The sequence below is a fragment of the Zootoca vivipara genome, chromosome 6 (genome assembly GCF_965207765.1).
Source record: "Zootoca vivipara chromosome 6, rZooViv2.hap1.1, whole genome shotgun sequence".
NCBI lineage: Eukaryota > Metazoa > Chordata > Lepidosauria > Squamata > Lacertidae > Zootoca > Zootoca vivipara.
Window position 1 is genome coordinate 13,206,622 of NC_142589.1, and position 27,876 is coordinate 13,234,497.

Consider the following 27,876-nt stretch of genomic DNA (forward strand, 5'->3'; position numbering starts at 1 on the left):
GTAAAAACACACTGATTCCTGGAACGTCCGCGGGCTGGATTGAGAAGGCTATTGGGCCTTAGGTTGCCTACCCCTGTTCCAGCCTGTTTCTTTTCTCAATAATTCTGAAGCTCGTTTGCTGAGGGTGTGAAGCGGGTGTTTCATTTTTGTAGACATCAAAAGATCACTTGGTTTCTGTAAATGACCCTTTTGTCAGAGATTTCCTAGGGCTGTGTTACAGATTTAGAAAGCAAAGATAGCAGGAAGTAATTAGTGAAAAAATTGTTAAAAGATTTTAAAATAGCTCTTTCTCTCCTCGGGGAATTTTCTCTTTCAGAGACAAGATGATACTTCTGACTTTTCTTTTTAATGTGCTTCTAGCCCTTCCTAGTGTGTTGCAGTGAGGAGGGTTTGCAGGAATCTCAGCTGTAGTGTCCCCTACAGAATGGTGACATTCTGGGGATTAGTTTGGCATCTCTTCCAGATGCTTTGTGGGATAGTAGAAATAAGCTGACACTTGGGATTACCAGACTCTGACCTCTGATTGATGTGTGTGTGTGTGTGTGTGTGTGTGTGTGTGTTCCTTAAATCAACAATTTTTTCAACCAGTGTTCAAGGAAGCTTGAGGGTCCTCAGACATTTATTAGGTTCCTCAGTAATCACCAGTTGCAGACAAGCTTCCTTGAATGACAGCTTGCTCTCCTGCTACTGATATTTTCTGAAATGCACAGCTATAGGGAAGGGTAGGGTGTGGTTTACAGTGTAAACTTTGGTCTCATTGTTGCCCTACATGAACTAATAGGCTTCTCCGGAGACTTATGTAAACTGCCCCCTTGTAATAGTCTTGTAAATAATCCCCCACAAGTTAATAGCATGAAAAAAGAGAAAAAAAGAAAAAGAATCACTAGTCTGTTGGGGGCTGGCAGAGGAGGGACTACGAGCTGCATTTCTGGGGGCTTTCCTCCAGCAGCCTGTTTGGTTTCTGTGCTGGTTCCTCTGCTATCCTGTTCACCTGTCTGCATAGAATTGAATGCACTTGCCTGCATGCAGTTCCTGGTCGTCTATGGTTATGAGGCTAGTGCTTAAAAACAAGGGTGCCCTAGGCTACTATAGAATACACAAGGGTTCTGTGGCAGGACACAGGGATTTCTGGGCAGGCAAGTCATTGAGGAAAAAGTTTTAAACCAACTGACATCAACCCCAGCCATGTATTTTGAAATCAAATTGTACCACGTAGTTCTATAGTTGATGACTGAATTAAATTTGTTGTACTTTTTACCCATGTTAGGTGACTTGCTAAACTTGTATCTGGGTTATACTGCTTCAGGCTACAGATGACAGCTCATTTGATAGAATAGTCATTCCTACAAAAAAGAAAAAGAAACTAAATCCCTACATCTACAAAGCAAGCTTGCTTGGAAAAAGCAGTTCTGTCTTAGCCTTCTTTCTGAGATACTGTATCACTTTTCTCTGTGGGGATGTTTGTTTGTTTGTTTGTAACATTCCATCATGTGAGCACCCCTACCCCACCCCAAGTAGTATGAAATTGAGCAATACAGAGACAAATTTACCACCTCCTCTACTGTTCTTACTACTATGTTTTAAATCTATCACATCAACTGTCCCCACAATCCCTGGTCACCTGCATGGTTATGGTCTTAATAAACTTTATTAGTTTTTTATGTTGCTTTTCAGACAATTATTGTTTCACAACGCAGCTCATATCAACAGTCAGTGACAGACCCTTCTATAAGGCTTACAAGCTAAAAAGAAGAAGAAACACAAGGGAAGAGGGAGTAGAAAAGGCAGAGGAGGGAGATCATTCCACCTGCATGTCTGTCTTGTGGCACAGAAATTAATTGACCTTCTTTTGATTAAACTCTTGATTTCTAGTGACAGAAGCTTCTTTTCAGCAGCTGAGAAGTTTGATTTTGCTTCTGAACAACAAAGCTTATTGAAACTGGGGTACTAATAAATTACAAGGAAGACAACTTATGCTTTTTGTCAGACAACACTTGAATGAGTCAAAATATTTAGCATACCTAATATGTGTTAAGTTGTATATTAAAATCACTGTTTTGTTTCCACAGGGTGGCATTTTGCAGTGTTTCCAAGCTGTGATAACCAAGGCGAGGCGAATAGTCCAGTGAGCTTTTCTCCATCTTAATAGAGCCAGGTAAACCGAACAAGCATCCTGAATCCAATATTTTGTTTTGAGCTCCAGTGTGCATGATGAAAGTAGTATAGAATCTGACAGCTTCTTGTGAAATGTCGCACCTGTCCATACCCTCAAGACCTGCTACCAACATTCTTGAGATACTTAGGCTGAGAATAATTTGTTCATAGAAATGGGGCTCTACGTCCTGAATGATCAATATATGTGGTGGTTCCATTCATTAGTTCATGGTATTATTATTTCATGCCAGGGGGTGGGTGGGTGAGGACTGAGGAAAGAGTTTAGGCAGTAAACCTTGCAGGGGAAACTGCCAGGGGCTGCCCTTGAGCCTTCAAATTATACAGCAAGCATAACTTGATTCCAGTTTATTGTACAGTGGTACCTCGGTTTAAGTACACAATTGGTTCCAGAAGTCTGTACTTAACCTGAAGTGAACTTTCCCATTGAAAGTAATGGAAAGTGGATTAATCTGTTCCAGACGGTCCATGGAGTACTTAAACTGAAGCGTTCATAAACTGAAGTGAACTTTCCCATTGAAAGTAATGGAAAGTGGATTAATCCGTTCCAGACGGGTCCGCGGAGTACTCAACCTGAAGCGTACTTAACCCGAAGTATGAGTGTAATTGGTTCTGAAAGTCCGTACTTAACCTGAAGCTTACTTAACCGGAAGCAAACTTTCCCATTGAAAGTAATGGAAAGTGGATTACAGTAATCCGTTCAGGTCCGCGGAGTACTCAAGTACTCAAACCGAAGCCTACTTAAACCGAGGTATGACTGTATATTGGAAGATGCCATGGGCAGCTTGCCTTCACCCATGTAGCTTGTCTTAAAGCCAACATGGTAGCATTTGTACAGGTTTCATGTTTTTGTGGACAATTTCAGTGGGCTACTTAAAACCACTTAGCTCTACATATCCCAAATAACCATAATCACCCCTGTGTCCCACGGTGGTATCTAAAATAGATGAGTAACACCTTTTTAAGTTCATGCACCAGTTAGGACTGTAGGAGCTTATAGAAGAGTGAGTGCCCCTTGATTGCAGAATTCCTTCCCTCTGAGAACTCGACAAAGAGTGTCTTTTAGAGCATCATCAGAAAGTGAAGTAAAATGTATACTGTGAACAGAACAGAACACCATCTCTTGATAGTGGCCTGGTTCTCACATCCCACTAAGCCAAACTATGCAGGCTCCCAGAGAGGAGATTGTGGCCACTTAGCTCTTCCCCAGTTGTTTTGCTCCTGTTGTATACTGAGCTAAGCCATGGTTTGGCTTATGTTTTCAATTGGAACCTGACTATTTAGCTGCCGAGCCCAGAGGAGGAGGATTAGCATGATTAGCTTCCCTGCATGTGATCTTTTTGCCTATTTTTGGCTGTCTTGCTGGTTGGTAGCAATCATGCCTTGCTTCAACGCCCCTATAGCAGTAAAGGTTTGCCTTTTATCTAAACCAGGGGTTGTCAACCTGGTCCCTACCGCCCGCTAGTGGGCATTTCAGGGTTCTGGGTGGGTGGTAGGGGGTTCTACGGCAGAAACTGAATCCTCCTTCCATCAAGCATTGGTGGGCGGTAAGGAAATTTTACCATCAAGATAGATGCATTAGTGGGCAGTAGGTATAAAAAGGTTGACTACCCCTGATCTAAATTGTAGTGACTCTAACATTCAGGGACTTGTAATTATGTTGTCAAGTTTCCCTCTGATTCATTCATTTTTCTAGTACAGTGGTACCTCTACTTACGAATGTTTCTACTTACGAATGGAACTCCGTCCGCCATCTTGGATGCGGTTTAGATAGGATTTTTTCTACTTACGAATTTTTAGATAGGATTTTTTCTACTTACGATTTTTTTATCCCAATGCATTCCTACGGGATTCGACTTACAAATTTTTTCTACTTACAAATGTGCGTTTGGAACGCATTAAATTCATAAGTAGAAGTACCACTGTATCTTTTGAGGCACGAGGTTTATACTATCATCATTGGATTGCCGCATTGGCAGTTCAGAGATAAATGCCATTCAGCCACAGCCTGAACTGAATAATCATAACTATATAATTTTTTTCTGTTTCCTTTCCCTTTTCCCACTTGTAGTCTACTCTTATTTTAATTCCTCCCACCTTGGGTATGAAGTGAAAGGAAGGGTACTGTTGCATTCACCTTAATGCAGGGGTGGGAAACTGCAACCTGCAGATGTTACTGTATGCAGCTCTAGGCAGCATAGCCAAAGGTCACGGATTACGTGGGTTTTAGTCCAGCAACACCTGGAGGGCCACAGATACTTCACCCTTGGCTTAAGGTAACCTGCTGAATTGTGCAAAATTTGTCTGAGGGATGGGGCTGGTGTTTCTTGATCCTGGTATGTGGTGCCACCTGCTGGAAAATTAAGCACAAAATGCTCATTTTTTCCTTTTTACAAAGCTATTTATGTGTTTCACCTGTTGGTGGAAAGAAGCGTCTTCCTTTTAATTTCCAGAGTGTCTGACTTGTTCCATACCTCTGCCTATAGTCTGTTGGGATATATCGTGGCTTTAGAACACATTATACTAACATTCCTTCACCTGGCCCTTCCCACCATAGGTTTGCTGACAAGCTAAATTAACAGGCATTGCAGGACCCTTAAAAAGTTTTGGGAGGTCTCCAATTTAGAGTTGCCCATTTGTGGAGCAACCACCCAAATTCATGGGCCATTGTTGGGCAAAGTGAGATCTTCTGTCATATAGTCAACAGACTGGTTCCTGAGGTCACATAAGAAACGGTGTGTTGGCCTCAAAGGAGTTAAGATTATAATGGTGTCAAGAAGGGGCTGGTGCCATCTTGCTATAACTTGCTCCATCTCTGAGGAGGAATGCTTCCTTCAATATCTGGCTAATTTCGATGCCTTTGATGAACTTCCCATGCTTATCTCTTGATAGGTCTAGAGTCACAGCAGATGAATTTGTTAGAGCCTGCTCCCTAATACCCGGATCGTGTTTTGATGGGTATTTATTTCCCTTATAAAGGAAAGCTGGGTCCTCTTGAAAGATTATGACTTATTTCAGATAAAGATGAATTGCCTAAGAACAGCAACATACACTGCAGTTGCCAAACAGGAAACCAGTGAGCTTTTGGTTAAACTGTGCACAGATTGCCAGAACATAGTATCACTTTTTTATTTTGTTTAAACAAATGATATAGAAATTACAATGCACCCAATCAAATATGGATACCACATTTCATTCTCCTTGTATGGTTTCTTGTAGGTGGAGCCCTGCATGCTTTTCCCTAAGCGCAGATTGCATCTTTGATTTCTCCTTCCTTGGCTGTTCTTGATTAAACGTTCTCATACCCTGAGATTACTAGGCAAGCAGGTAATGTTAGCTCTTGGTCTATTCTTAACTTCTTTTTCTTCTTATAAACTATGATCCATTCTGTGCATTTTGGAAGAATTGAAAGGCTGCATGGATAAACTGTCATCTGTGTGTGGTATCTTAATATAGCTAAGTTAGACATTCATATTGGTGATTAAGCTAGCAAGCAGGCTGAATGTTGCTGCTAATTTAGGACTGTAATTGTAAAAGTTTATTTGTGAATATATATGCTGCTGTCTCATAAAGATATATCCCAGCAGCTTACAACAATTAAAAAACATAAAACCAAATACAGTGGTACCTCGGGTTACGTTACCTTCGGGTAACGTAATTTCGAGTTACAAACACGGCAAACCCAGAAGTGTATACTTGTGGGTTTCTCCGTGCACGGACTTTTCAGAGTAAGTACGGACCCTCAGGACGAATTAAGTTTGTATCCGGAGGGTCCACTGTAATAAAAAGTTAAAAGTAAGTTAAAAGTAAAAAAGAAATAAAAAACCTCAGTGAACCATTGTGGGGGATGTACTCTTAATTGCCTGCATAGGCCTGGAAAAATTTTCAGCAGGTGTTTAAAAGTTTGCACAGAAGGTGCTCACTTAATCTCTATTGGCAGAGTGTTTCACAGGACTGAGCCGATGGTACTAATGGCTTGATTTCTCATTGTTGTCAAATGAGCCTGTTTGCCTCGTGCTTCCCAAGGAAGAGAGACTTACCGGAAGAATAAGAAATTAAGATAACAAACTTTTTATAAAAGAATGAAAATGGTTTATTGAATATTTACAGATAAATTGCAAACAGATAAAAACATTGGCAGGATTATTGTAATAACCTGCAGTTTCATAAGGGTATATATTTAAAGTAGATAATTAAATGATCAAATTAAATGAATTTGGATATGCAGAATATATTTTAATTTTTTTTAAAGAACCGCAGAAAGAGGGGGAAGGAAGTCAAACTTTGAAATGTTAAAATGATTGTAAAATTAGTGAAATGTATAAAGTTGAAACATATAAATAAAAACTAAAAACAGTGACTTCAATACCTGGTCACTTGCTTCTGTGTCAAATGCTATTAGTGTGCCCACAGGACTGTAGCATTATAACATGTTCTCCTAACAGCATCTTGTTCAATGCAGCTGTAAACCATTTATTTTCTTGCGGAAAGTGAACTTGTCAGCCTTTACTATATTGTGGCCCCAGCTGAGCACTTCCAGGAGATCCAGCATGATGACATTTTGTAGCTGAATTAAATGGTGTACCGCAGGTGTTGTTGGACTACAGTTTCCATTCTCGCTGACCACTGGCTATGTGGGCAAGGGCTGATGGAAACTGGAGCCTCACAGTATCTGGAGGGCCACAGGCTCCACATCCCTGGTTTAGGAAAGAACTGCTGCTAACTAGGCAGCTCCTATGAAAAGGGTATTGCTGGTTTTAACTGTTAATACTTAGCCTATTCCTTGCCTATTATTCTTAACATAGTAAACCATTCTTGTATCTTTTTTGTTGGTGGTTAATATTTAGAAGTCTCAGGAACTGGGAAGAGGGGAATGAACCGTGAGGGTGTCCCCGGGAAGAGTCCGGAGGAGATGTATATTCAGCAGAAAGTCAGAGTCCTGCTAATGCTTAGGAAGATGGGATCAAATGTAAGTATTGCAGGCAGCCTTGTAGACCCTCACAGAAGCTACTAGTTTAGCGTAATTTGTACTAGCCTTCTAGAATAGTGGCACTCTAGGGGTTTAAAGAGAGCTAGCCATTTTCCAGTTTGCAAAACTTTTCTTGCTTGCTCACCTCAAATTGATTCTTTCTTGTACTGGGCAACTTAGAGGGGTAGCTAGTTACAATCATGGACTTTTGTGACTATATTATTCTATAGCTTTCCTTAGGGATGCAGGCGGCGCTGTGGTCTAAACCACTGAGCCCCTTTGACTTGCTGATCAGAAGATTGGCGGTTCAAATCGCCGCGACGGGGTGAACTCCCAGCTCCTGCCAACCTAGCAGTTTGAAAGCACACCAGTGCAAGTAGATAAAAAGGTACTGCTGTGGTGGGAAGCTTAACGGCATTTCCATGCTCTCTGGTTTCTGTCACGGTGTTCTGTTGCACCAGAAGCGATTTAGTCATGCTAGCCACATGACCTGTAAAGCTGTCTGTGGACAAACGCCGGCTGAAAGCCTGAAAGCGAGATGAGTGCCGCACCTTTAGTTGCCTTTGACTGGACATAACCATCCAGGGGTCCTTTATCTTTTTTACCTATAGCTTTCCTTAAAGGTTCCAGTTTCTCTTGAGCAGATGAAGGTGCCACCAGGAATGTTTAAGATCATGATTCTAATTAAACAACTTTGAATGTGGTACAGGATAATATTACTGTACTACTGCTTGACTTTACATCTTAAAAAGGATACAATAATACTAAATTTTTGCCCCCAAACCTTTATCCCATAAGAACAAAAGATAAGCCTTGCAACTGGATCAGACTGAAGGGCCATCTAGTCCAGCATCCTGTTCTCACAGTGGCCAACATAGCTGCCAAGTTTTCCCTTTTCTCGCGAGGAAGCCTATTCAGCATAAGGGAAAATCCCTTAAAAAAAGGGATAACCTGGCAGCTATGGTGGCCAACCAGGTGCCTAAAAGCAGTCCACAAAGACAAAATGAGGGCACTTTCATTCTCTCACTTGTGATCCCAAGATAATAGCTATGATGACTAATAGCCTAAATGCTAGTCATTATTTTGCAGATACTACATCTAGGTTTCTGTAATTTTTCTACCTACTGCTTTTTGAAAATTAAAACTGTAAAATGAATGTATGATATTACTAGATGACGCTTGTATAGTGTCTACTTGGGGACTCATTGGGGACTACTCATTGGCTTATTTTGACACATAACAGGCTCTCTTGGTCATTGGAAGCCAACCACAGAATCAGGGGAGCAATACTATCGGTGGGGGTGGGAAGGAACATGGGGAAGAAAATTCAAGTGCAACAAAATCTTACTTCCTGTGCACCAATGTATTTCAGAAAAAAATCATTTATCAAGGGAATGCTTATTAACGCACCAGGGACACAGGAGTTATCTCAGTATCCATTGTATGTTAGAAATGTTGCTTAAAATGTTCCCTTAAACGTCCCGTCCCCCCGGGAACTTACTGGGTTTATAATAAATAATATTTTGTAGCACCTGGATTTTCTTCTTTTCTCTCTCTGTCTCCTTTTTTAAAATTGTTGGGGAAAATAATTTCATTTTATATTGCCATGCGTAGATGAATAAAACAGTAGCTGTCTCCAAATTATGTTTTATTTCATGGGAATCATTTAGTGTGGTGTCAACACTCTGTTTCACAAAAAGGGGAAGTTGGTTTTATGGCCCCTTCTTGTGTGACTGGAAGAAGGTGCAAGTGACAGTAAAGAAAACTGAACTGAACTGTGATGAATTGTACTCTGAATAGCAAATGGGAATAGGCGCAGACCCTACTGCTGAGTTTCTACTGCTCTATTTGTGTATTTGCTTTTCTTTGTCCTTGTACAGTTAACCACCAGTGAAGAGGAGTTCTTGAGGACGTACGCAGGGGTAGTGAATAGCCAACTTAGCCAACTTCCTCAGCATTCAATTGATCAGGGTGAGTAGCAAAGGAAAGGGAGACATGTAAGCTTTCCAAATATTTATTGGTATAAGTGTTCTTTGTGGAAATGGCTTTTAATTTATTTTAAAGCTACAGAATAGGTTTATTTACATTATTTTACTTAGGAAAAAAGTAAATATCTGGATAGACTTGTTGAAATAAAACATTTTGTAGCTAGCATCTAAAATAATACAGTGAGGATGCCTGTCTAATGCTCATAGACAGGGAGTTGAAAAGCATAGATGCTACCAAGTTGGAAGATCAAGGCTCAGGAAGGAAAAAACTTTGTGCTCCCTGTGCTAAAATAAATCCAAAATCAGCAAGAAATGTAGCACAATTTTTTGCCAAGAAATAAAGCTAAGTCTTGTGCCTCCATAAATTTGTCAAATATGATTCTATTTGATTGTATTACATTTGTCTGCTGTTGTTTTTGTGGGAAGGGGAAGGAGCAAAGATCTATGTAAGATGCAGAAGATGAAAATTCAGCTTTAATGATGGATGAAGTTCTTTTTAAATACCCTAGAGATGCTTGAGGAACAAAAAGCAGCATAAGCCACAAGGGCTTCAAATGCTCCATCCACCAGCAGGGGAGTTCACTGAAGGACAGTAGCAAGGTCCAGGCTCCTGTATGATGGAACTTGGGTTTTGATCATTTTCTTGGCTGTGAGCTAAGCTGCATCTGTAGTCGCAGAAGGAATTCTTAATTCTGACTCCACATCTCCCCTTTGGTGTTAGCAGCCCCCTGCTGACATTGTGACATTAATTGTTTCGGTTTCCAAAATTGGAAGTAACCTTTGGAGTACTCTGATGCCTTCTGTTAGAAGGAGGGAGGTTACAAATCATTTTGTTCTTGGAGCATTATTCCTCAAAAGTTATTGAGGTTGGGGCTCAAGGAATTCCCCATTAAGGCATTAAACCAAAATTAAGAGAGCAATGTAGAAATGCATTAATTTTGATGCCAATGTGAGTCTTGTAGCTTGTGGAAATGTTAATGGATGCACAGCTGGTATGATATCTATGATCCCCCAAAGGTTATACAGAACAAGCTGAAACATCCACTCAGTTGGCAAGTACAAGAAATATAACCTAGTTTGGTCATACATTGCCCAGCTTTTCAAGCCATAGTTTAGCAGCTGAAAATGGATGTTGGGACACGCTTGCTACGTCCCTTCCTTGGCATGCCAGTCTTACTTAGGTTAACGTTCCCTATTAAGTCCAAAACAGAATTGATGTCAGTTTACTAACTTTAAAGTTTACTAAATTTAACAGTTTGTACATGAACTAAGATCCCTGTTTGTGAACTAACATTAAACCACAGTTCTCTATTTTGTATGTTTATTAGTGATTGCAAACTGCTGTGTAAATTTTAAATTGAAATATAGACATGTTGAATAATTATTTTAATTTTTTTATTCTAAAGTGTGATAGAATATTGAGAACTGGCTTATGTAGTGTAGATCTTTGTGGGCAGGGCACAATTAAACTGCATTTAGGTAGGCTCTGGATCCTAGCAGGATACAGGTAGTCACAAAAATAAGTGAAAAGCCAGAGGTTTAAGATTATTTAAATGTGTCAGTTTCTGCCTTTGTCAACAACACAGTTGCGATTTTAAACCTGATACTGAGTGCCAAAGTGGCCCACAAGAATGACGAGAATGGAGTTTTGGGGAAGATGACATCTGTCATGGAAAAACAGTATAGTTAGAGGTTTTTATATAAAAAAGGTTAAACTCATAGGTAGAACTTGAAGTATTTCCTTCCAAGTTGGGGCCATAGAGTGCTATGATGTTCAGTCTCTATATTAAGATATCCCCTTTTTTTGCTTAGTGTCCCAGAGTTGGAAATATTTTCACTTGCAAATATTTTCCATAGCTTTAACAGATTACAGTAACTGAAATGCCTCAGTTGTTCAAGCACTTGTGTGTGTGTGTGTGTGTGTGTGTGTGTGTGTGTGTGTAGCTCACTATAAGAGTGTATTCCCTCTCCTCTGTTTCCCTAAACATAAAATGTGATGCTAGAAAAAGGTTGTATATTTTTTTTGTCCCCCCCCCCCCACTAGATGCAGAAGCAGTATTGAATCTGCTGTGAAACATCAGCTTACTCATTTGTTTAAGTTGACATTGGTGGGGATGCATTTTTGGGGTACTCTCGCTGCTTTATCACTTATACTGGTTTTGGTGCACAAGCCCAAATATTCTATGCAAAATGTGGTGCAGAGGAAATAGAATACCTGGTAATATAAGGCCTAGTAAAAGGCACATGAAAGTGCCCTTCTATTTAATTTAGAGGAGTTTTGTTTTTACAAATGTTAGCCTAAAGCCAACCCTTCCTGACCTCAGAATGTGTTCCTTGGACAAATAGGGGCTTTCCCCCCTATTTTGTGTAGTACAGACAAGTATGTGCCCTACTTCCACCTAAGCAAACTCCAGCTGACCGATGGAAGCCTTATGCTTTCTGGGGAAAAGCATAACCTCACAAAATCTTGACTTTAAATCAGGGGCGAAGAACCTGTGCAGCCCTCTAAATGTTGAACTCCAGCTCCTATCAACCCCAGCCAGCATGGTCCATGGTCAGGGATGGTAATGCATCTGGAGGGTTGCAGAAGCCCTCCCACTGCTCTAAACCAAGAGCATCTTAAACCTGCAGAGCTTCACAGGAACTAGAACTTCTGCTCTAGGGCGTCACTGCTTTTCTCATTCTTATTCTGTAGACAGAAGAAGAGGTAGCCATGGAGGTAATTAAATAACATCAAGTACCCTATATTCCAGTGTCTTAATTAGCCAAACTGAAATCGGTTGTCTGAATGGAGATCTTCTCCACTAGATGGCAGTAGCTTCCTATAAAAAACCAATTTCAGAACCTTTGAAATGCTTGAATTTAAAATATTCCCATTTCCCCTAGAAAATAGTGTCTATTTACCTCCTACCCCCCTACCCCTATATCTTGCATCTAGGTGTCAAAGGAAATTTTAAAATCTGATTTGCAAAGCCTTTGATGTGCATCAAAGATCCATCTAAATCCCCTTTGGGGCTTGGTATTAATTTAATGGTTCTTCAGATCCTGACCATGGAGTTCCACATTCTCCTGAATCCAGCCACATTCCTAAATTTGCAAAGTCAAACTTTCATAGCTTGATCGTACATGAAAGTTTTGCTTTTTTCCATTTAATAGAAATTCTGCCTTTTGCATATTCTGTTCTCATCTGGACCAACTCCCTGCCTCTGCAATGGCAAAACACTGTGGCAGTTGCTCAGCTATGCCTTTGTTGACATAGCTAGAAAGCAGGGAGGTGTATGCGGAAGACTGGTTCAATTTCTAGTCCCTAGGCTGGAGTAGCCAACCTAGTGCTCCCCGCCCCGGTATTGTTAGACTACAACCTCCATAATCTCTGACCATTAGCCATGCTGAGCTGATGAGAGTTGTAATCCAGCACCACCTGGAGGGCACCACTTTGGCTACCTCAACACTAGAAAATGGTAACTGGTTGCTGAGTGGCAAATCTTGTCTTCAGGTAGGGTTACTTTGTCACTTACCCCAAATACATTGGTCTCTTATGTGCAGAATAGCCACGTTAGATGATTTAACATCAGTTATGCTGTTCAGTCTTCATGCTTTAACAGATGGGGTGTGCTCCCATTTCAGTGTGATTTAGACATTTGCCAAGTATGTTGGCAGAAAGGATTTGGAGAAGCTTTAAGTTCTGTGGAGGAGTTCAGAGTGGGAATAAGCTACATGGCTGTCGTAGAAACATGGGTGAAAGCTGGAAAGCTCTAGAATTCCCTACCTTGCAATCTGGAAGTGCCGCAGTGAAAGTGATGTTAACAATTCACTGGAAGGTAATTAGCACAGTACTTCTCAAAACGCAAGCTGTTCCTCTTGGAGTCTTTGATACCAAGGGATATTTTGAAACTGAACTCCAAGGTTTGTTCTTCGGCAGGGGCTCAGAGGTATGAAAGATCTGAAGAATGGAGGCCTTAATCTATGTAAGTACATGCCTGGGGGAATGTTGGCCACCTTCTTTCCCCAGTCATCTGTTTTGATCTATTCTGCATTAGTTTCCCGCCTATTAAAGAAGGAGCAAAAGCAGCAGCATTTGAGGGTTTGTGCTAAGCTGCTACTTGTCAGATAAACTGAAAGGCGTTACACTCTTGAAACGCTCTGTGTAAATACAGTTGGATGCATCTGGGTTTTTTTGCTTTTTAAAATGAAGAGGTTGCAATTAGGTTGTGCTGTTGGTTATTTGTATAATGAGACTGGAAAACAGAATCTGTGTGACCGTTAAAGTGGGAGTATCAACCTTGGTGACTCTGCTGCTACTGTTTGCTGCAGCAACCGTGCCTTGTTGGTTCTTGGAGAGAGCCAGGTCCCTTGGGGAGCACAGAGCTGAGATGCAAATAAACTCTGTGCAGATAGGTTAATGGACTAGGGGAGCCACTCAGCCTACACTATTAATTTCGTGCAATATTCTTCAACCCTAAGTCCTCAGTTGGTGTTGGACTGTGACTCCCCATCATCCCCAGCCAGCTAATCCAGTGATCAGACATGATGGGAGATGTAATCCTACAGCAATGGTGGACCCAAGGTTGTAGAGTACTGTTTCAGGGGAAGAAAGTTGCCTGAGGTTTAAAAGTAGACGGGGATGAGATCAGATTTGGATTCAGGATTGTAATACAGTGGGACCTCGGTTTATGAACACCTCGGTTTACGAATTTTCGGTTTACGAACGCCGCGGACCCATCTGGAACGGATTAATTCACTTTCCATTACTTTCAATGGGAAAGTTCGCTTCAGTTTATGAACGCTTCAGTTTATGAACAGACTTCCGGAACTAATTGTGTTCATAAACCGAGGTACCACTGTACTTGGTTTTGCTGGGATGCCTTGCATTGTTCTGTATGTTCCTTCCTGCTAGCACACGCTTAGGATCTTTTTTTGCACATGAACAAAGGAAAAGGATACTTTGAAGGCTATGGAGGAATGCTTTGCCTTTAGCAACATGCTGTCAGGCCTATGCAGTTGTTTGACATTTTCTTGAGTAACCAGACATGTTAATGATTGTTCTGCACTCTCTTTAATGGGGTGTGTGTGTGTATTTATGTTGCTGAACACTGCCCTGATATGTTATAAGAGGGCAGGATATAAATACTTCTATAAAACGAAATAAACAAACAAACAAATGTTTTGTGTTTTCACCACTCATTCCCAAAATGTTATAGATACATGCCAGAGAAACAAAGATGCACTGATGCACACGAAAGCTCATACCAAAATAAAAACTTAGTTGGTCTTTAAGGTGCTACTGAAGGAATTTTTTTATTTTGCTTCGACTCAGACCAACACGGCTACCTACCTGTGATTTGAAGCTGTTACTGAAAATGTTCCCAGCAGCTGCCTACAGAATTGCAACACCTTTGGTTAGAGAGCTGGTATAGGGTAGTACATCCTTCCTCATTCTGTGGCCCTCCAAATGTTGTAGGACTCCAACTCCCATCAGCCCTAGCCAGTGCAGCCAGAGATCAGGGATGATGGGAACAACATTTGGAGGGCATCAGTAAAGTGTTGGACCAGGGAAATGCTTGGTTTAATTTTTGTTCTTCCATGAAACCTACTTAGTGACTAGGGGCCATTTGCTCTCTTCTAATCGCAGGGTGGCTCTGAGATGGGAGAGTCCTGATCTCCTTGGAGGAAAATAAATAAATAAATAAATAAATAAATAAATAAAGGGCCATTTTCAAAAGGCAGATTTGTAGCCTAGGTTCTAAAGAGGTAGAGAAGAATTTAATAAGGGAGTTTCAACCACATAAATCATGCTATAGAAAACACCCTAATTCCTAACGTCAGATATCTTTACAGGAAGCCAGACCACATTATAAAATTGCTCCCCTCCCACCTATTATTGTGATTCCATTATTTGTCACATCTGCCTTTTTCTAGCCCAGACACAGTTGGTGTGAGTCACTCAGCATAGCTTTTGGGCATAATTTTGGAGTCTAATCTGCCATGGAATTGAGCAGCTTGAAGAGACCTGTGTAAACTGGGACTTGCTAAGATGAATCATCTAATGGGAATCTTCACAACTGGCTTCCTACTTGGTTTTGTCTGTTCACAAAGTCTGTTCATGCTGAACAACAGACATATCCACTAGTGAATGCAGCACCTAGTGAGCACCTGCAGCTTTCTCTGCTGTTCAACACTATTAACCAGTTTCCAAACCTTCAAGGCTATTCAATTTCTTTCTAAAAAGAGGTAAATGGCAAGAAAATATGAAAATATTTCCAGAGTGGAAGCTGTGTCACCCCAGTATGGTTCCCCTTTATCAAATACATAGCCTAAGAATACAACAACAAGAATCCACCAACAGCATACAAATCAATATGTCTAACCTGATCCAAAAATTCACCCCCTCACACACATAAACAATTCTCACTACAGCCAACCAAAGACAACAAACCACACCCTAGGCCACCCCCAACCTCTCTCACCTCCAAGGAAATATAACAAGCGAATAGTTAGAGAACTCATCCAAGTGACGCTGACACAAAACCCCACATATGGAAGAATAGAAGCATTACCACCCCACCCCACTTACCATACCCCTCCCCCCTCTTTTCTTCCCAACCTAATACTGCATGCAACACTAATGTCTCACAACAAATGAAACTGATCTGTAGAAAACACAACTTGAAAAAAAAGAGAGGATGCACGTAATTTTTAAACGAATAAATCTATAATAATAATAAAAAGAAAAGACTGCTGCACTGAGATAGAATTCCCCTTTTCCTGCCATTTTCAGTTTTATGTGCCAAGCAGCTAATTATTGGAATAATAATAATAATATTTTTTATTTGTATCCCATCGGACTGGGTTGCCCCAGTCACCCTGGGAGGGCATGCCTCTTGGAGGTGGTTTGGAGAGCATCGTTTGGGCATACAGCTACAGAATTAAACAGGTTTAAGGTCTGCTATTTTTTGTTTTTTTTGTGCGCCACTTGAACTGGGTTCTTAACTGACTAGTAGAAGGATGTTTGCATATCATGTGAACATACTGGTAGCACTACCATCATGCACCACAGAGTAAGGAAAATATAAGAAACTGGTCCCCAGATGCATGTTTGAGCTAAAGGTGGTTCCTGGGTTTGAAAAAATTGAAGACAATATGAGATACCAAAGACCTTTGTAAGCAGGCAGCTTGAATAGCAATTGGCCAACAAACATGTGCACAGAATTTTTTTCTAGTTCCTCTTCATGTTACTGGAAGTGTCAGCAATAATGTTCATATAGATTCACCTCTGATTCTCAGGCATTTGGCAAATGTTCTACTTTGATGTGTTTTCCTTTCTAAAACATATTCATTACTGTATAAAGGTTACCTGTCTGAGCTATGGACCTGTGCCCTTACTTTCTGATCTTTGTTTGCAAGAGTTTGCTACTCTTGCTGATCAACTGGTGAATTTATCACACTAGTTTCCTTTGCCTTTGAGTAACAGGATTCATTATTTTAAATGATTTTAAAAAAACAAACGCTGCTTTTAGCAGTACAGTATAGCTGCATATAGTCTCTCGAATATGGTGATAATATACTGCACATGAGCAGTGAAAAGCAGCTTCTCTTCCATACACTTATAGAATGTCAGACACAGAAGGATACCAAAAACAGCTTAATTGGGATGGGGAGTGTCAAGGTTACAATGAGTCAAACCTGATGTCTGCCAGAGTTTGAAAAAGTAAAAACCAATAACTCTGTCAATTTAAGGCAAGTATCCAAGATACCTCACTTTCAAACAGATTAATTTGCTCCCAAAACAGACCCAGGTTCCTACTCAATATTTTGTTGGTGTATGCTTTTGCAACTCTACCTGGGGCACGGGGCGGGGGGAGCAACAACTGTATTCCCTTTGGAAATAAAATACGGGAAAAGCAGATGATGCCCCATAGCTAGAAGGTGCCATTGTCCTGCTGGAGAAACAGACAGGAACTGTAATGAAACCTGAGGCCACTACGGTATAAAAATCAAAGCTCGGTCTGGCAGGAGGGAGAGAGGAAGTAAATTCTGCTCAGAACTGTAACTGTAGACACAGCTTCAGGTCCTGCTGCCTGGGAAATAATATTCATGGTTCACCAGTTCAGATTCACAGCAATTGTCCTGTGGCAACAGGCTCTTCCACTGCCTTGTGCAAGCTATTTTTCATGTTAAGAATTATGCTGGACCACACAATGCCTTTAAATATTTTTTCCTGTACAGTATAGACTTAAGGCAGCTTAATGCAAGATAAAGAGTTAAAATATCTGTGCTTGCACACACATGAACAGCTTTGCAAATAGGTCTGGTTTTTTTTTTTAAAGTAGCCCACCTGCTTCCATGTATCATTGGCATTCATTTGTGCCCTAACAACTGTTCCACCTAATCACCTGGAAGCAATTTCTTAGTCTCCACAGGCAGTTGGCTATTTATAAGCTTGGCTAGGGGTGAGTTGATACTCTCATCAGTGGCGTAGCCAGCTACAGGTGAAACTCAGAAAATTAGAATATCGTCAAAAAGTGCATTTATTTCAGTAACACAACTTAAAACAGGCATCCCCAAACTGCAGCCCTCCAGATGTTTTGGCCTACAACTCCCATGATCCCTAGCTAACAGGACCAGTGGTCAGGGATGATGGGAATTGTAGTCCAAAACATCTGGAGGGCCGAAGTTTGGGGATGCCTGACTTAAAAGGTGAAACCAATATATGACATAGATGCATGACATGCAAAGCAAGATATGTCAAGCCTTTATTTGTTGTAATTGTAATTATTTGTCATTAGGCGGGTCAATTATAAATGGAATGTAATTAATGAAATCTAATAGCGATGTTTATTTTTGTTTATTTTTTTATTATTGTAACTATTTGTTTTATTACTGTGGAATTTCCAAAAGAAAGTATTTGTAAAAATTAAATGGAAAATAATTTTCTGAGTTTCACCTGTATCTTAGGCTTTGCACCAACAGCTTTGTCTGAACAAGCTGCAACTGAAACCTTCACTTCAGCTTGGGAGTGATCTTAGGTTCACTCCTCCTGTGAGTTGTTGGTGTAGTAACTGGTGTAGATTCCTCAACTGCTATATGAAATGTTGGACTGAATTCTCAATCTCCAGCAACCCAGTCAGCATTTATTTCTACAGACTGGTTATTTTCAGCATTGCCATTTGATGCTTAAATTTGATTGTAAGTCACCTGAGTCTGCTCTGTGTCTGCTGACTCACACATGAAACAAACAAACAAAATCAGCCACACAAGCTGCTTACTAAGCACAGGTTTTCAATTAATAGGCAACTTCATCTCAAATTGCCACTTCTGGCCCAAAAAATGTTTGCAAATCAGGTCCGCTTTCAGAAAATGGGATGAGGCAATAAACTTGTTTCTGAACTGCGTTGCTTCACGCTGCCTTTTATAACTCCCATTATGGGACCAACTTCTATGCTAGAAAATTTCTCTTCTCACAGAAAACTGGCATGAGTTGAAGACTAAGCTAGAAAATTTCTCTCTTACATATTTCTCTCTGTATGGCAGAGCTGCCCACATGCAGCCCAGTGGAGCAGTTTTGGTTGAATCTACTTACCTCATTTGCTCAAAATAAAAAATAAAAAATTCCTTCCAGTAGCACCTTAGAGACCAACTAATTTTGTCATTGGTATGAGCTTTCGTGTGCATGCACACTTCTTCATTTCCACAGTTTGCACAGATACTTATTCATTTCTACAGTTTGTCTCCTGAAAAGAACCTCTTGTAGCTCAGTGAATTAGGTTTAACTGGGTATTGACTACTTAAAAAACTTGATTACAGTACCTTTACTATCTTTTCTAAAAGGTTTGCTTTCAAGATCTAGGATAGACCAGTTGAAGTTACTGGGCCTCAAAGGGTTATATAAATAGGTCTACCCTGAGTAGGACTAAGACAGACTACAACCTTTAATTATTTCATCTTCACCTAAGATTTTATTCCAAATGATTTGGGTTCTGCAGTGAATGATGGTACTTAAGAAATTAAATAGATGCCATTCATTTCTGCATTTTCCTCTAGCTTCTTTGTGTAATCTGGCTATATATAATCCAACTGTGGAAATCCTCCTGTCTTCTGTGCAGCTGGAGATTTCTTAGGGTGTTGCTTTGTAAACTCTTCTGCTCTGGCCACTGTAATCTGTAATATGGCAAAGGGGGAAAAATTGATTTGGACTGCTGAAATTGGCAGTGGGGCTTTTGGAAGGCTAGGAGGATTATCTTGAAATAAGTCTCCTGTACTTACATAAGATCCACTAGAGATTTTCTTTTCTTTTTTTAATGGGGTTTTGGAAAAGAGTGGGGATTGGGATTGGGATGGGGGAGGAAGAAGCATCTGCTGTCTGTTAGATAACTCTGATCATCTACTTTGTGGGCCGTGATGTCATCTGTTATCTTCTTGTTGCTAGGAAACTTTGCTTCCATGGAATTTCCACACCAAAGGCACCTCTGGGTTTAAAAGTAGCGCACATTAGAAGAAGAAGCCTCCTGCTTGGATCTTCTGCCTTGCTCTTTTTGGTTGATTTCCCCTCTTTCCCCAAAATAATGTGATTCTAGTAGAACCTGCATAGCATCTCTCTCAGGCTCTTACTACGAAGGAGCTACTTGGGGCCTTTGATCTGATTCAGTAGGACTGCTCTTATGAACCCAGCAGCATCATTATTGTAACAAGAACAGAGAGTCCTCTGTCACCTTTGAGCTCCTTTGTGGATGGAGCCAAAGCAATAAAATCAGACTGATCTACTCCTAATAAAAGGGATCGGGTGGCGCTGTGGGTTAAACCACAGAGCCTAGGGCTTGCTGATCAGAAAGTTGACGGTTTGAATCTCCGCGACGGGGTGAGCTCCCATTGCTCGGTCCCAGCTCCTGCCAACCTAGCAGTTGGCACCTCAAAGTGCAAGTAGATAAATAGGTACCGCTCCAGCGGGAAGGTAAACGGCGTTTCTGTGCGCTGCTCTGGTTCGCCAGAAGCGGTTTAGTTATGCTGGCCACATGACCCGGGAAGCTGTACGCCGGCTCCCTTGGCCAATAAAGCGAGATGAGCGCCGCAACCCCAGAGTTGTCCGCAACTGGACCTAATGGTCAGGGGCCCCTTTACCTTTACTCCCAATAAGCAGCTGTCTGTGATAAGTCAGCATAGCAAGAAAGATAGCTGAAAGTGGACTGCTCCACTTTGTTAGTATATATTTGGACTCTGCAGGAAAATGGGACCCTCTTACTATTGCCCCCGCCTTTCATGGACTTCTGATCTCATTGTTTCCAAATCTTGTGTGTGTGTGTGTGTGTGTGTGTGTGTGTGTGTGAGAGAGAGAGAGAGAGAGAGAGAGAGAGAGAGAGAGAGAGAGAGATGGAGAGATGGACATCGTCCACCATACAATTGGAGTAGCCTGCAACTCTTGAAAGCTGGTTTCTCAATAAATATCTGCTTTTAAGACAGATTCTGCAGCTACTTCTTTGGAATTCGTCATATTAATAATTGTCTTTTTAAACACACCCAAATAGCAAACAGTATGGATGTTTTTCCAACACTAGTGTTGTCTAGTCCATAAATTTTGACAAAGGATAGAATAGCAGCAGAGGATCGATAATGGCCCTCAAGGTAATGAATTGATGCAAGGTTCTCTTGTTGCATTTTTATACTTCCTAGCCTTCTAAGAAGTTCAGAATGGCTTGCATTATTATCCTTGGGACTTGTGTAAGGAGGGCAAAGAAGTAAACGAATATAGAAGGTCTGGCACAATAGTTAAACCACAAACAGAAACTGGTCTTGCATTGAATCTTCAATTTTTGACCTTCTAGCGTGCCTTTTTAACTTCAGTGGAGTTAGTTAGTTGGTTAGTTTTATCTATCTATTTTAGTGTCTTTGTTGGATCTATCCACTGCAGTTTGACTAATGAGCAGGATTCACCTAATAAGCCCCTTGTGAATGGGGATTCCTCTCCTCCCACTCTGCACTCCCTCCCACTTCAAATTGGCGGGTGTGGGTGTGGGGGTTGGGATAACCCCAAGCAGTGAGGGGGAGGGAAATCATTGTATTACGCAAACTGAAAAGCTTGTGCAGACAAAACATAACTGTGCTACATTGAATTACACCCAGTGACTTCCAGGAAAATAACTTTGCTCCAAGCTCTCTGGTTTAATTTGGAACTAGGACACTGATCTTTCAGTGTAATTTTGTGTGTTTGAGATTTGTACCTCATCCTGTAAAAATGAGAATTTAATAGTCCTTCACATGATTGAGATGTTTTCACTAACTAATAGGTGTTTTGCAGAAGATTACTTTACTGACTTTATTTTTCTTAAAGCTCTTTTTAAAGACTTTCCACTTAATTTATCTCAACACACTAAGCTCCTTAGCTTACTAAAGCTTCAGTAATGTTTGTCCAGACAGTAGTTTCTTCCAGATCCTTATTCCTCCTCCACATAAAAGATGGAGGCGAGAGAAAAATAAGATGCATACAAATTATTATAACTCTTCCAAAATGGAACTTATATGATACACGTTGCAAAGAAAATACAAAAGAATACAGTTTTACATTTCATTCAAGCCAACATGGTTCTCAATCCGGATTACAGGCTTTTAACTGCTCACTCCACAGTTATTTCCCTTCACACAATCGATGAATATTGGTAACATCAAGATCACTGACCATGCTCCAGTAGAAGTGACCACAGGACTGAGCAATGAAATCCAAATCCATTTAACCCTATTTTAGAGACCAATCAACTATCTAGATAAAGGATAGCAGAATCCCTACAATTCTGTTTTAAGGAATACAACAATAACAGCACCAATTCTACCAGCTTTGGGAATGCTATGAAAGCAGTGACAAGAGGTATATGTCTCAAAGAAAGATCATATATTAAACCTCTACAACAATAACCAAACTAGAAATGGAAATTACTGATATACTAACTAAATATAAAAGTTCAGGTTCAAAACAACTCAGATTAATTGAATAAAAGAGGCAAGATATAGACTAGAAATTAATAATACACTAGTCAACCTCTTATAAGTGAAACAATGCTTTTATGAATATGGAAGTAAAAACTCGACTTTTGGCAAACAGGTGTAAAAAGAAAAAAATCTAAGTGTTTATCTTTTAAAAAGTTCCTCCAGGTGGCGCCCTTGCTCAAGTCTTTTAGAGAGACTCCACATACACTACATTAAGGTTGAAGTCGCCCCCTATTATGACTTTTCCCTTTAGCAAGTTTATTGAATTTACATATTGCCAGACCCTCCAAGTGTCCCTATTTTCCAGGGACATCTCTGATTTAGAAAAGCCGTCCCAGTTTTTAATTTGAATGTCCCACTTTTCCGTAGGATTTCCCTATTTTCACAGGATGAATGTTGGAGGGTATGGTAGGATGTCCCTATTTTCATTGGAAAAATGTTGGAGGGTATGGAGTTATCCAACCCCCAAGCCATCTGAAGGCACTCCTGTACAGGGAAGGTTTTTTTTTTTAATGTTTACTGTTTTGTTATGTTTCTATATATGTTGGAAGCTGCCCAGAGAGCTGGGGCAACCCAAGAAGATGTGTGGGGTATAAATAGTAAAATTATCATTATGGAATGGGACATCCCTATTTTCATTAGAGAAATGTTGGAGGGTATGTAATACCTTTTGAATAAAATGAAGTTGCTTCAAACTTGGTGCATATACAGATCCATTCATTGTCCCATTAATAAAAACATATCTACCATTACTGTATTTCAGAATACAATATTCTGAATACAATACAAGTTATTTTGCCAAAAATAACTGCTACCTCCTCGTCCTTTATTTGAACCTGGTGCTGTCACTTGGTGTTGAAACCAAGTGCCACTGAGGATTTTACTTCCCCTAGGGCATTTGTGAATCTGTGTGTTTCTTTTTTATAGGATCACTAATTCCCCTGGCAGTTAGTGTTACTATTATAATGCTTACTTGCAACAACCTGTTTGTGTGGTGTTCAGGTTTTCCCTTTTGTGCTACTAAGAGTTAGTAAATTGTAATATATAATGAACATTATAAACACAGATCTCAAACTTCCAGTCAGAGGAACACATTTCCCCCAATGATGTGTTCCGACACCAGCACCTCCCAATCTTTTCCTGCTTTTCCCTGTGACCACTCATCATCGTCCCACCACCACTCCCCAGGCTGAGCCTTCTTTTGGTGGTTCCCCTGCTGGCTCCCACCATTCCTTTGCATCCAACCAGTCCATGACACTTAGTAGCCGTGCTTCCTTTCTACATCCAAGAGTACTATGTTCTGACCAAAATGAGCCTGTGGGTGGTGGGTCTGTGAGTTGCTTTCTCTACTTATAACTAAAGCAACTTTGCAAGACATAAAACTGTTGTCATAACCATCTCCTTACTATTTATCTCTGTCCAGGGGCAATGCATTGCTTTGAACTAAGTTGCCAAAAGACAGTGACTTAAATTAATCTCCCATCAGCAAAAACAGCAAAGTGGCTTCCTTGAGTGTCTTTCAGGAGGAAGAAAAAACTTGAGTCTGTTGGTGTGTTGCATTTGGAACTGCTCTCTCTGCTATCTAATCCTTTTAACCAAGAGGCTTCAAAGAAAGCCTTATTAAAGGAAATAATCCGTTCATACAGGCCTAATTAGTTGGTATGGGGCCAGGGGGGGGATGCTTTTATGTTATCAGTTGCACTTGAATGGCAAAGATCATTTTAAAAACTAAAGATCAATTGAAGGCTTAGCTAAACATCCGCAGCCATGTGGGTGGGGACTCTTGGAGAGCATGCTGCTTCTTAATTTGATTCTGATCATTGCTGCTAGAGGATCTGCAGATGAAAGTACCAGCAGCTTCCTCTTGTGTCAGCCTTGGGAGGCCAGAAGTTCTGCAGCAAATTAAACATGGCATAAGACATTCCCCATAAGACCACCTTGCTGTCCAGAAGCCTGTTTTAAAGAGGGGCTCAAGGCTAACTGGATGGATCATCTTTCTCCCTCCCCCCCACCCCATGTGTCCTAGATCACCATTTCTCAGGCTGCTGGGCTAGGGATTACTAGTGGGCCTCAGTGCAGTCGCCTGTCCCCTAGCCAATGTCAGCCGCTCCCTTTGCACACGGTATACTGTACATGCATGCATGGGAGCAGGAGATAGAGAGTGAGGCTGTATCATACCAAGTTAGAAGGGAAAGAAGGAGAGGACAGGACAGTAGAAGAGGGGGATGGGGAAGGAAGGAAGGAAGGAAGGAAGGAAGGAAGGAAGGAAGGAAGGAAGGAAGGAAGGAAGGAAGGAAAAAGGTTGGGCAGACTGAGAGGGAAAGGAGAAGCACTTTGGGGTTCTGGCCCCTCTGCTTCACATCTCTGCTTATACCCCCCCACCCCACTCCTCCATCCTTCCCATGCAGTCATTTGCCAAGCCAGGAAGCCACTCCTCCATTCTGTAAAGGAAAGAACTGGTTGTGGTGTTGAAGTGAATTAGAAAGAGAGGGTTAATCTTTAAATAATAATAATAGCAATAACTATAGTATAATATAAAAGCTGGGAATAAAGAGGAATAGGATAATAAGAGGGAAACTATTATTAGGAGGAAGTGAATGTAAGAGCAGAAAGAGATAAAGGAACTGTCAGTTTGGGGTTGGAATAGGGTACAAGTATGAAAGGAGAAATGACCCGAAATGAAGTAAAACTATTTTGAGAGGTCCTCTTCTCCCCTAGAGCCTCTGAAACAGCAGTTTCTGCCTAAATTGAGAGTCTGAGTCACAATATGACCATTCAATGTTTTCCTTAACTTTTAAGAAGACTGAACTATGGAACCTGCTGTGCCAAATAATTTAACTGTTTCCAAAGAGGGGAAATGATGGTGGTAATAACTGACTGATAACGTCAGACTCTGCCTCCACCTGCTGCCATTTTGTGACTGACTTCAGCCCTGCACCCCATTTTGTAACTACTCATGTCGATAGTTTTTAGCCCTCTTAGGTGGGCCCTGGGGGTGGAAAGTTCTGCTGTAGATCTTGGCCATCCTGTACTGCATTCCCAGCCGTGCACAAAAGTGGCTTAACTACCAGATGTGTCACTGTGGCCAAATCAAACACCTCAAGGAACGGGCACAGCTGGTGCACTAAATTTAACTGGGCAAATGCACTCCTGGCCACTGAAGAAACCTGGGCACCCATGCTCAGGGCTGAGTCTAGACGTACGTCTAAACTGTGAACCTGGGTTTTCAGGGGGAGTTTGACTCCATCCAGCACAGGCTGATTCCTTATTCCGTTCTCCCTTCCGACTGACCAAGATCGCCTCTGTCTTGTCTGGATTAAGTTTCAATTTGTTCACCCTTATCCAGTCCATTACTGATGATAGACGCTGACTTAGAACCAAGACAGCTTCCTTGGATTTAGGTGTCATCAGCATACTGGTGACACCAAACCCTGAAACTCTGGACAACCTCTCATGTAAATGTTAAATAGCATGGGGGACAGAACAAAATAGAACCCTGAGGGACTCTGTAGGCCAGGCATAGGCAAACCCGGCCCTCCAGATGTTTTGGGATTGCAACTCCCACCATCCCTGACCATTGGTCCTGTTAGCTAGGGATGATGGGAGTTGTAGTCCCAAAACATCTGGAGGGCCGAGTTTGCCTATGCCTGCTGTAGGCCAATGGCCAAGGCATCGAGCAGGATTCCTCCAGCACCACTTTTTGGGTTCGCTGCTCTAGGATGGAACAGCCACTGTGCAACAGTGCCTCTAAGTCCCATCCCAGCAAGGCAGTCCAGAAGGATAACATGGCCAATAGTATTGAAAACTATCAAGAGATCCAGCAGAGCCAACAGGACACATTCCCCCTTCCCTGTTCTTGGCATAGGTCATCCACCAAGACAACCAAAGCTGTCTGTGTCCCATAACCAGGCCTGAAACCAGATTGAAATGGATCTAGCTAATCAGTCTCCTCCAGAAACCCCTGAGCTGAGATGCCACCACACACTAGTACCTTGCTCCAAAATAGGAAATTGGAGACTGGCCAATCATTTTCCAGTACAGTGGGATTCAAGGAGGGCTTTTTCAATAAAGGTCTTAAATCTTCCTCCTTTAGGCTCACTGGAATCCTGCCTTCTTGTAAGGAGGCATTGACCAGGGGGGCACCCCCTTGCTAGACCTTGTGCAATGATCCAGCACACATGTAGCTCTCACATTTCCAAGGATCCTGTCCACATCCTCAGGCTGTAGAAATGGAAAGGTATCCATTTATGCTGGACAAGCAGAGGCCAAAGTTACATCCACTGGACCTATATCAACTATAGCATCCAAATCAGAAAGGATCCAAGCGATTTTGTCAGCGAAGTACTGAGCAAATAGTTCACAATAGGTCATCAAGTGGATGCAGATTACCTGTTTTATGGAATGGTGGCTTGTTAGGGTTGATGTAGCCATCTGGAAAGCCAGCTTGCCTGTATTGCCTGCCTAAGTGGGGAGAAGGCTGTTTGTGCTTCCCCAGATTTTGATCTTCTCATCTCCCTTTAACAGGACAGGCTTCCTAAATGGTTGTACACAGACCGCAGCAAGTTACCACTTGAAGACTCGGGATTGCACTCATCCAGGGACTTTCCTGTTTGTGTGGTTTCTGGAAGCAGTAAAGCATTCCATCCCCATATTACTTCATAAACATCTTGCTATTCAAGAAAAAGAACTGGGAACTTCCAGTCACAGGCCACTAGAAGATAGGAATAAGGGAATTTCACCAAGGCAGCAAGGGCCTTGTGTAACAGCAGGTGTGGTGAAGTGGACTGAGACCAGTTGCTTCCCTGTAATTAAAATGCTGCTATTATTATTATTATTATTATTATTATTATTATTATTATTATTATATTTATATTTATATTTACATTTATGTACTAGCTTTGAGGGAGTTTGAGGTTAGCATACATAGCATGGTCTCCCTCTGTTATCCTCACAACAACCCTGTGAGGTAGGTTGGGCTGAGAAAATGTGCCTGTCATCTCATGGTTAACCAGTTATTTTCAATGGCTAAGTGGAGATTCAGACCCAGGTCTTTGCAGTTTAACAACACTAATATTGTACACCACAACCACTCTAGCAAATCTAGGATACCCAGTATTGTATAAGTATTATATATGAATGATTTGAGGAGGAAAGCAAAATAGCTAGCACTGTTTAACCTTGTCCTGTAGTCCTTTGTCTCATATTCAACATCACTCAACAGAACAAGTAGTGAATTTTCTAGCCAGTGGGACAAAAGGATCAACATCTGTCTGCATATGATACGGGGGGGGGGGGTTGAATTAGGGAGGAATGGGAGGATCACTTGTACAACCCACGCACAGCACTGCTGGCTTGTGCATGCCAGGTCTCTGATCTGTCATCTTTACTATGTTCTTTTGGACTTCTGAGTCATTTAACACTTTCAGTCATCTTTAAAAAGAAGCACTTTAGCTCGCTCTCAGAATGCACTGTAGGTTTTAATTATAATCAGTGTTTGGGAACAACATTGATTCCTCTGAACACAAGGTGAAAATAAGGTGTTATAACTTGCATTTAACACACACTCTCTCTCTCTCAAAACCTTGTAGCCAATAATTTAAAAGCTCCTCAAAGCCTGCACAGTGATTGTTGTTGTTGTTGTTTAGTCGTTTAGTCGTGTCCGACTCTTCGTGACCCCATGGACCACAGCACGCCAGGCACTCCTGTCTTGCACTGCCTCCCGCAGTTTGGTCAAACTCATGTTCGTAGCTTCGAGAACACTGTCCAACCATCTCG

The 27,876-nt window shown here is 41.2% G+C and overlaps 1 protein-coding gene across 2 annotated transcripts in view; it reads left to right on the plus strand.

Annotated features, from left to right (window-relative positions):
• Window positions 1-2,066: 2,066 nt before the first annotated feature.
• Window positions 2,067-27,876, plus strand: part of CTNNBIP1 (catenin beta interacting protein 1) — a 29,762-nt gene continuing 3,952 nt past the window's right edge. Inside the window, exons 1-3 of one of the 2 annotated variants that reach the window (XM_088671559.1) lie at window positions 2,067-2,155; window positions 7,020-7,141; window positions 9,022-9,112. In XM_088671559.1, coding sequence (XP_088527685.1) covers window positions 7,046-7,141; window positions 9,022-9,112 — 187 coding nt within the window. In that variant the 5' untranslated portion in view covers window positions 2,067-2,155; window positions 7,020-7,045. Of the gene's footprint in view, window positions 2,156-5,391; window positions 5,500-7,019; window positions 7,142-9,021; window positions 9,113-27,876 lie in introns of those variants that run through there. The other variant, XM_088671558.1, reaches the window with a different exon arrangement.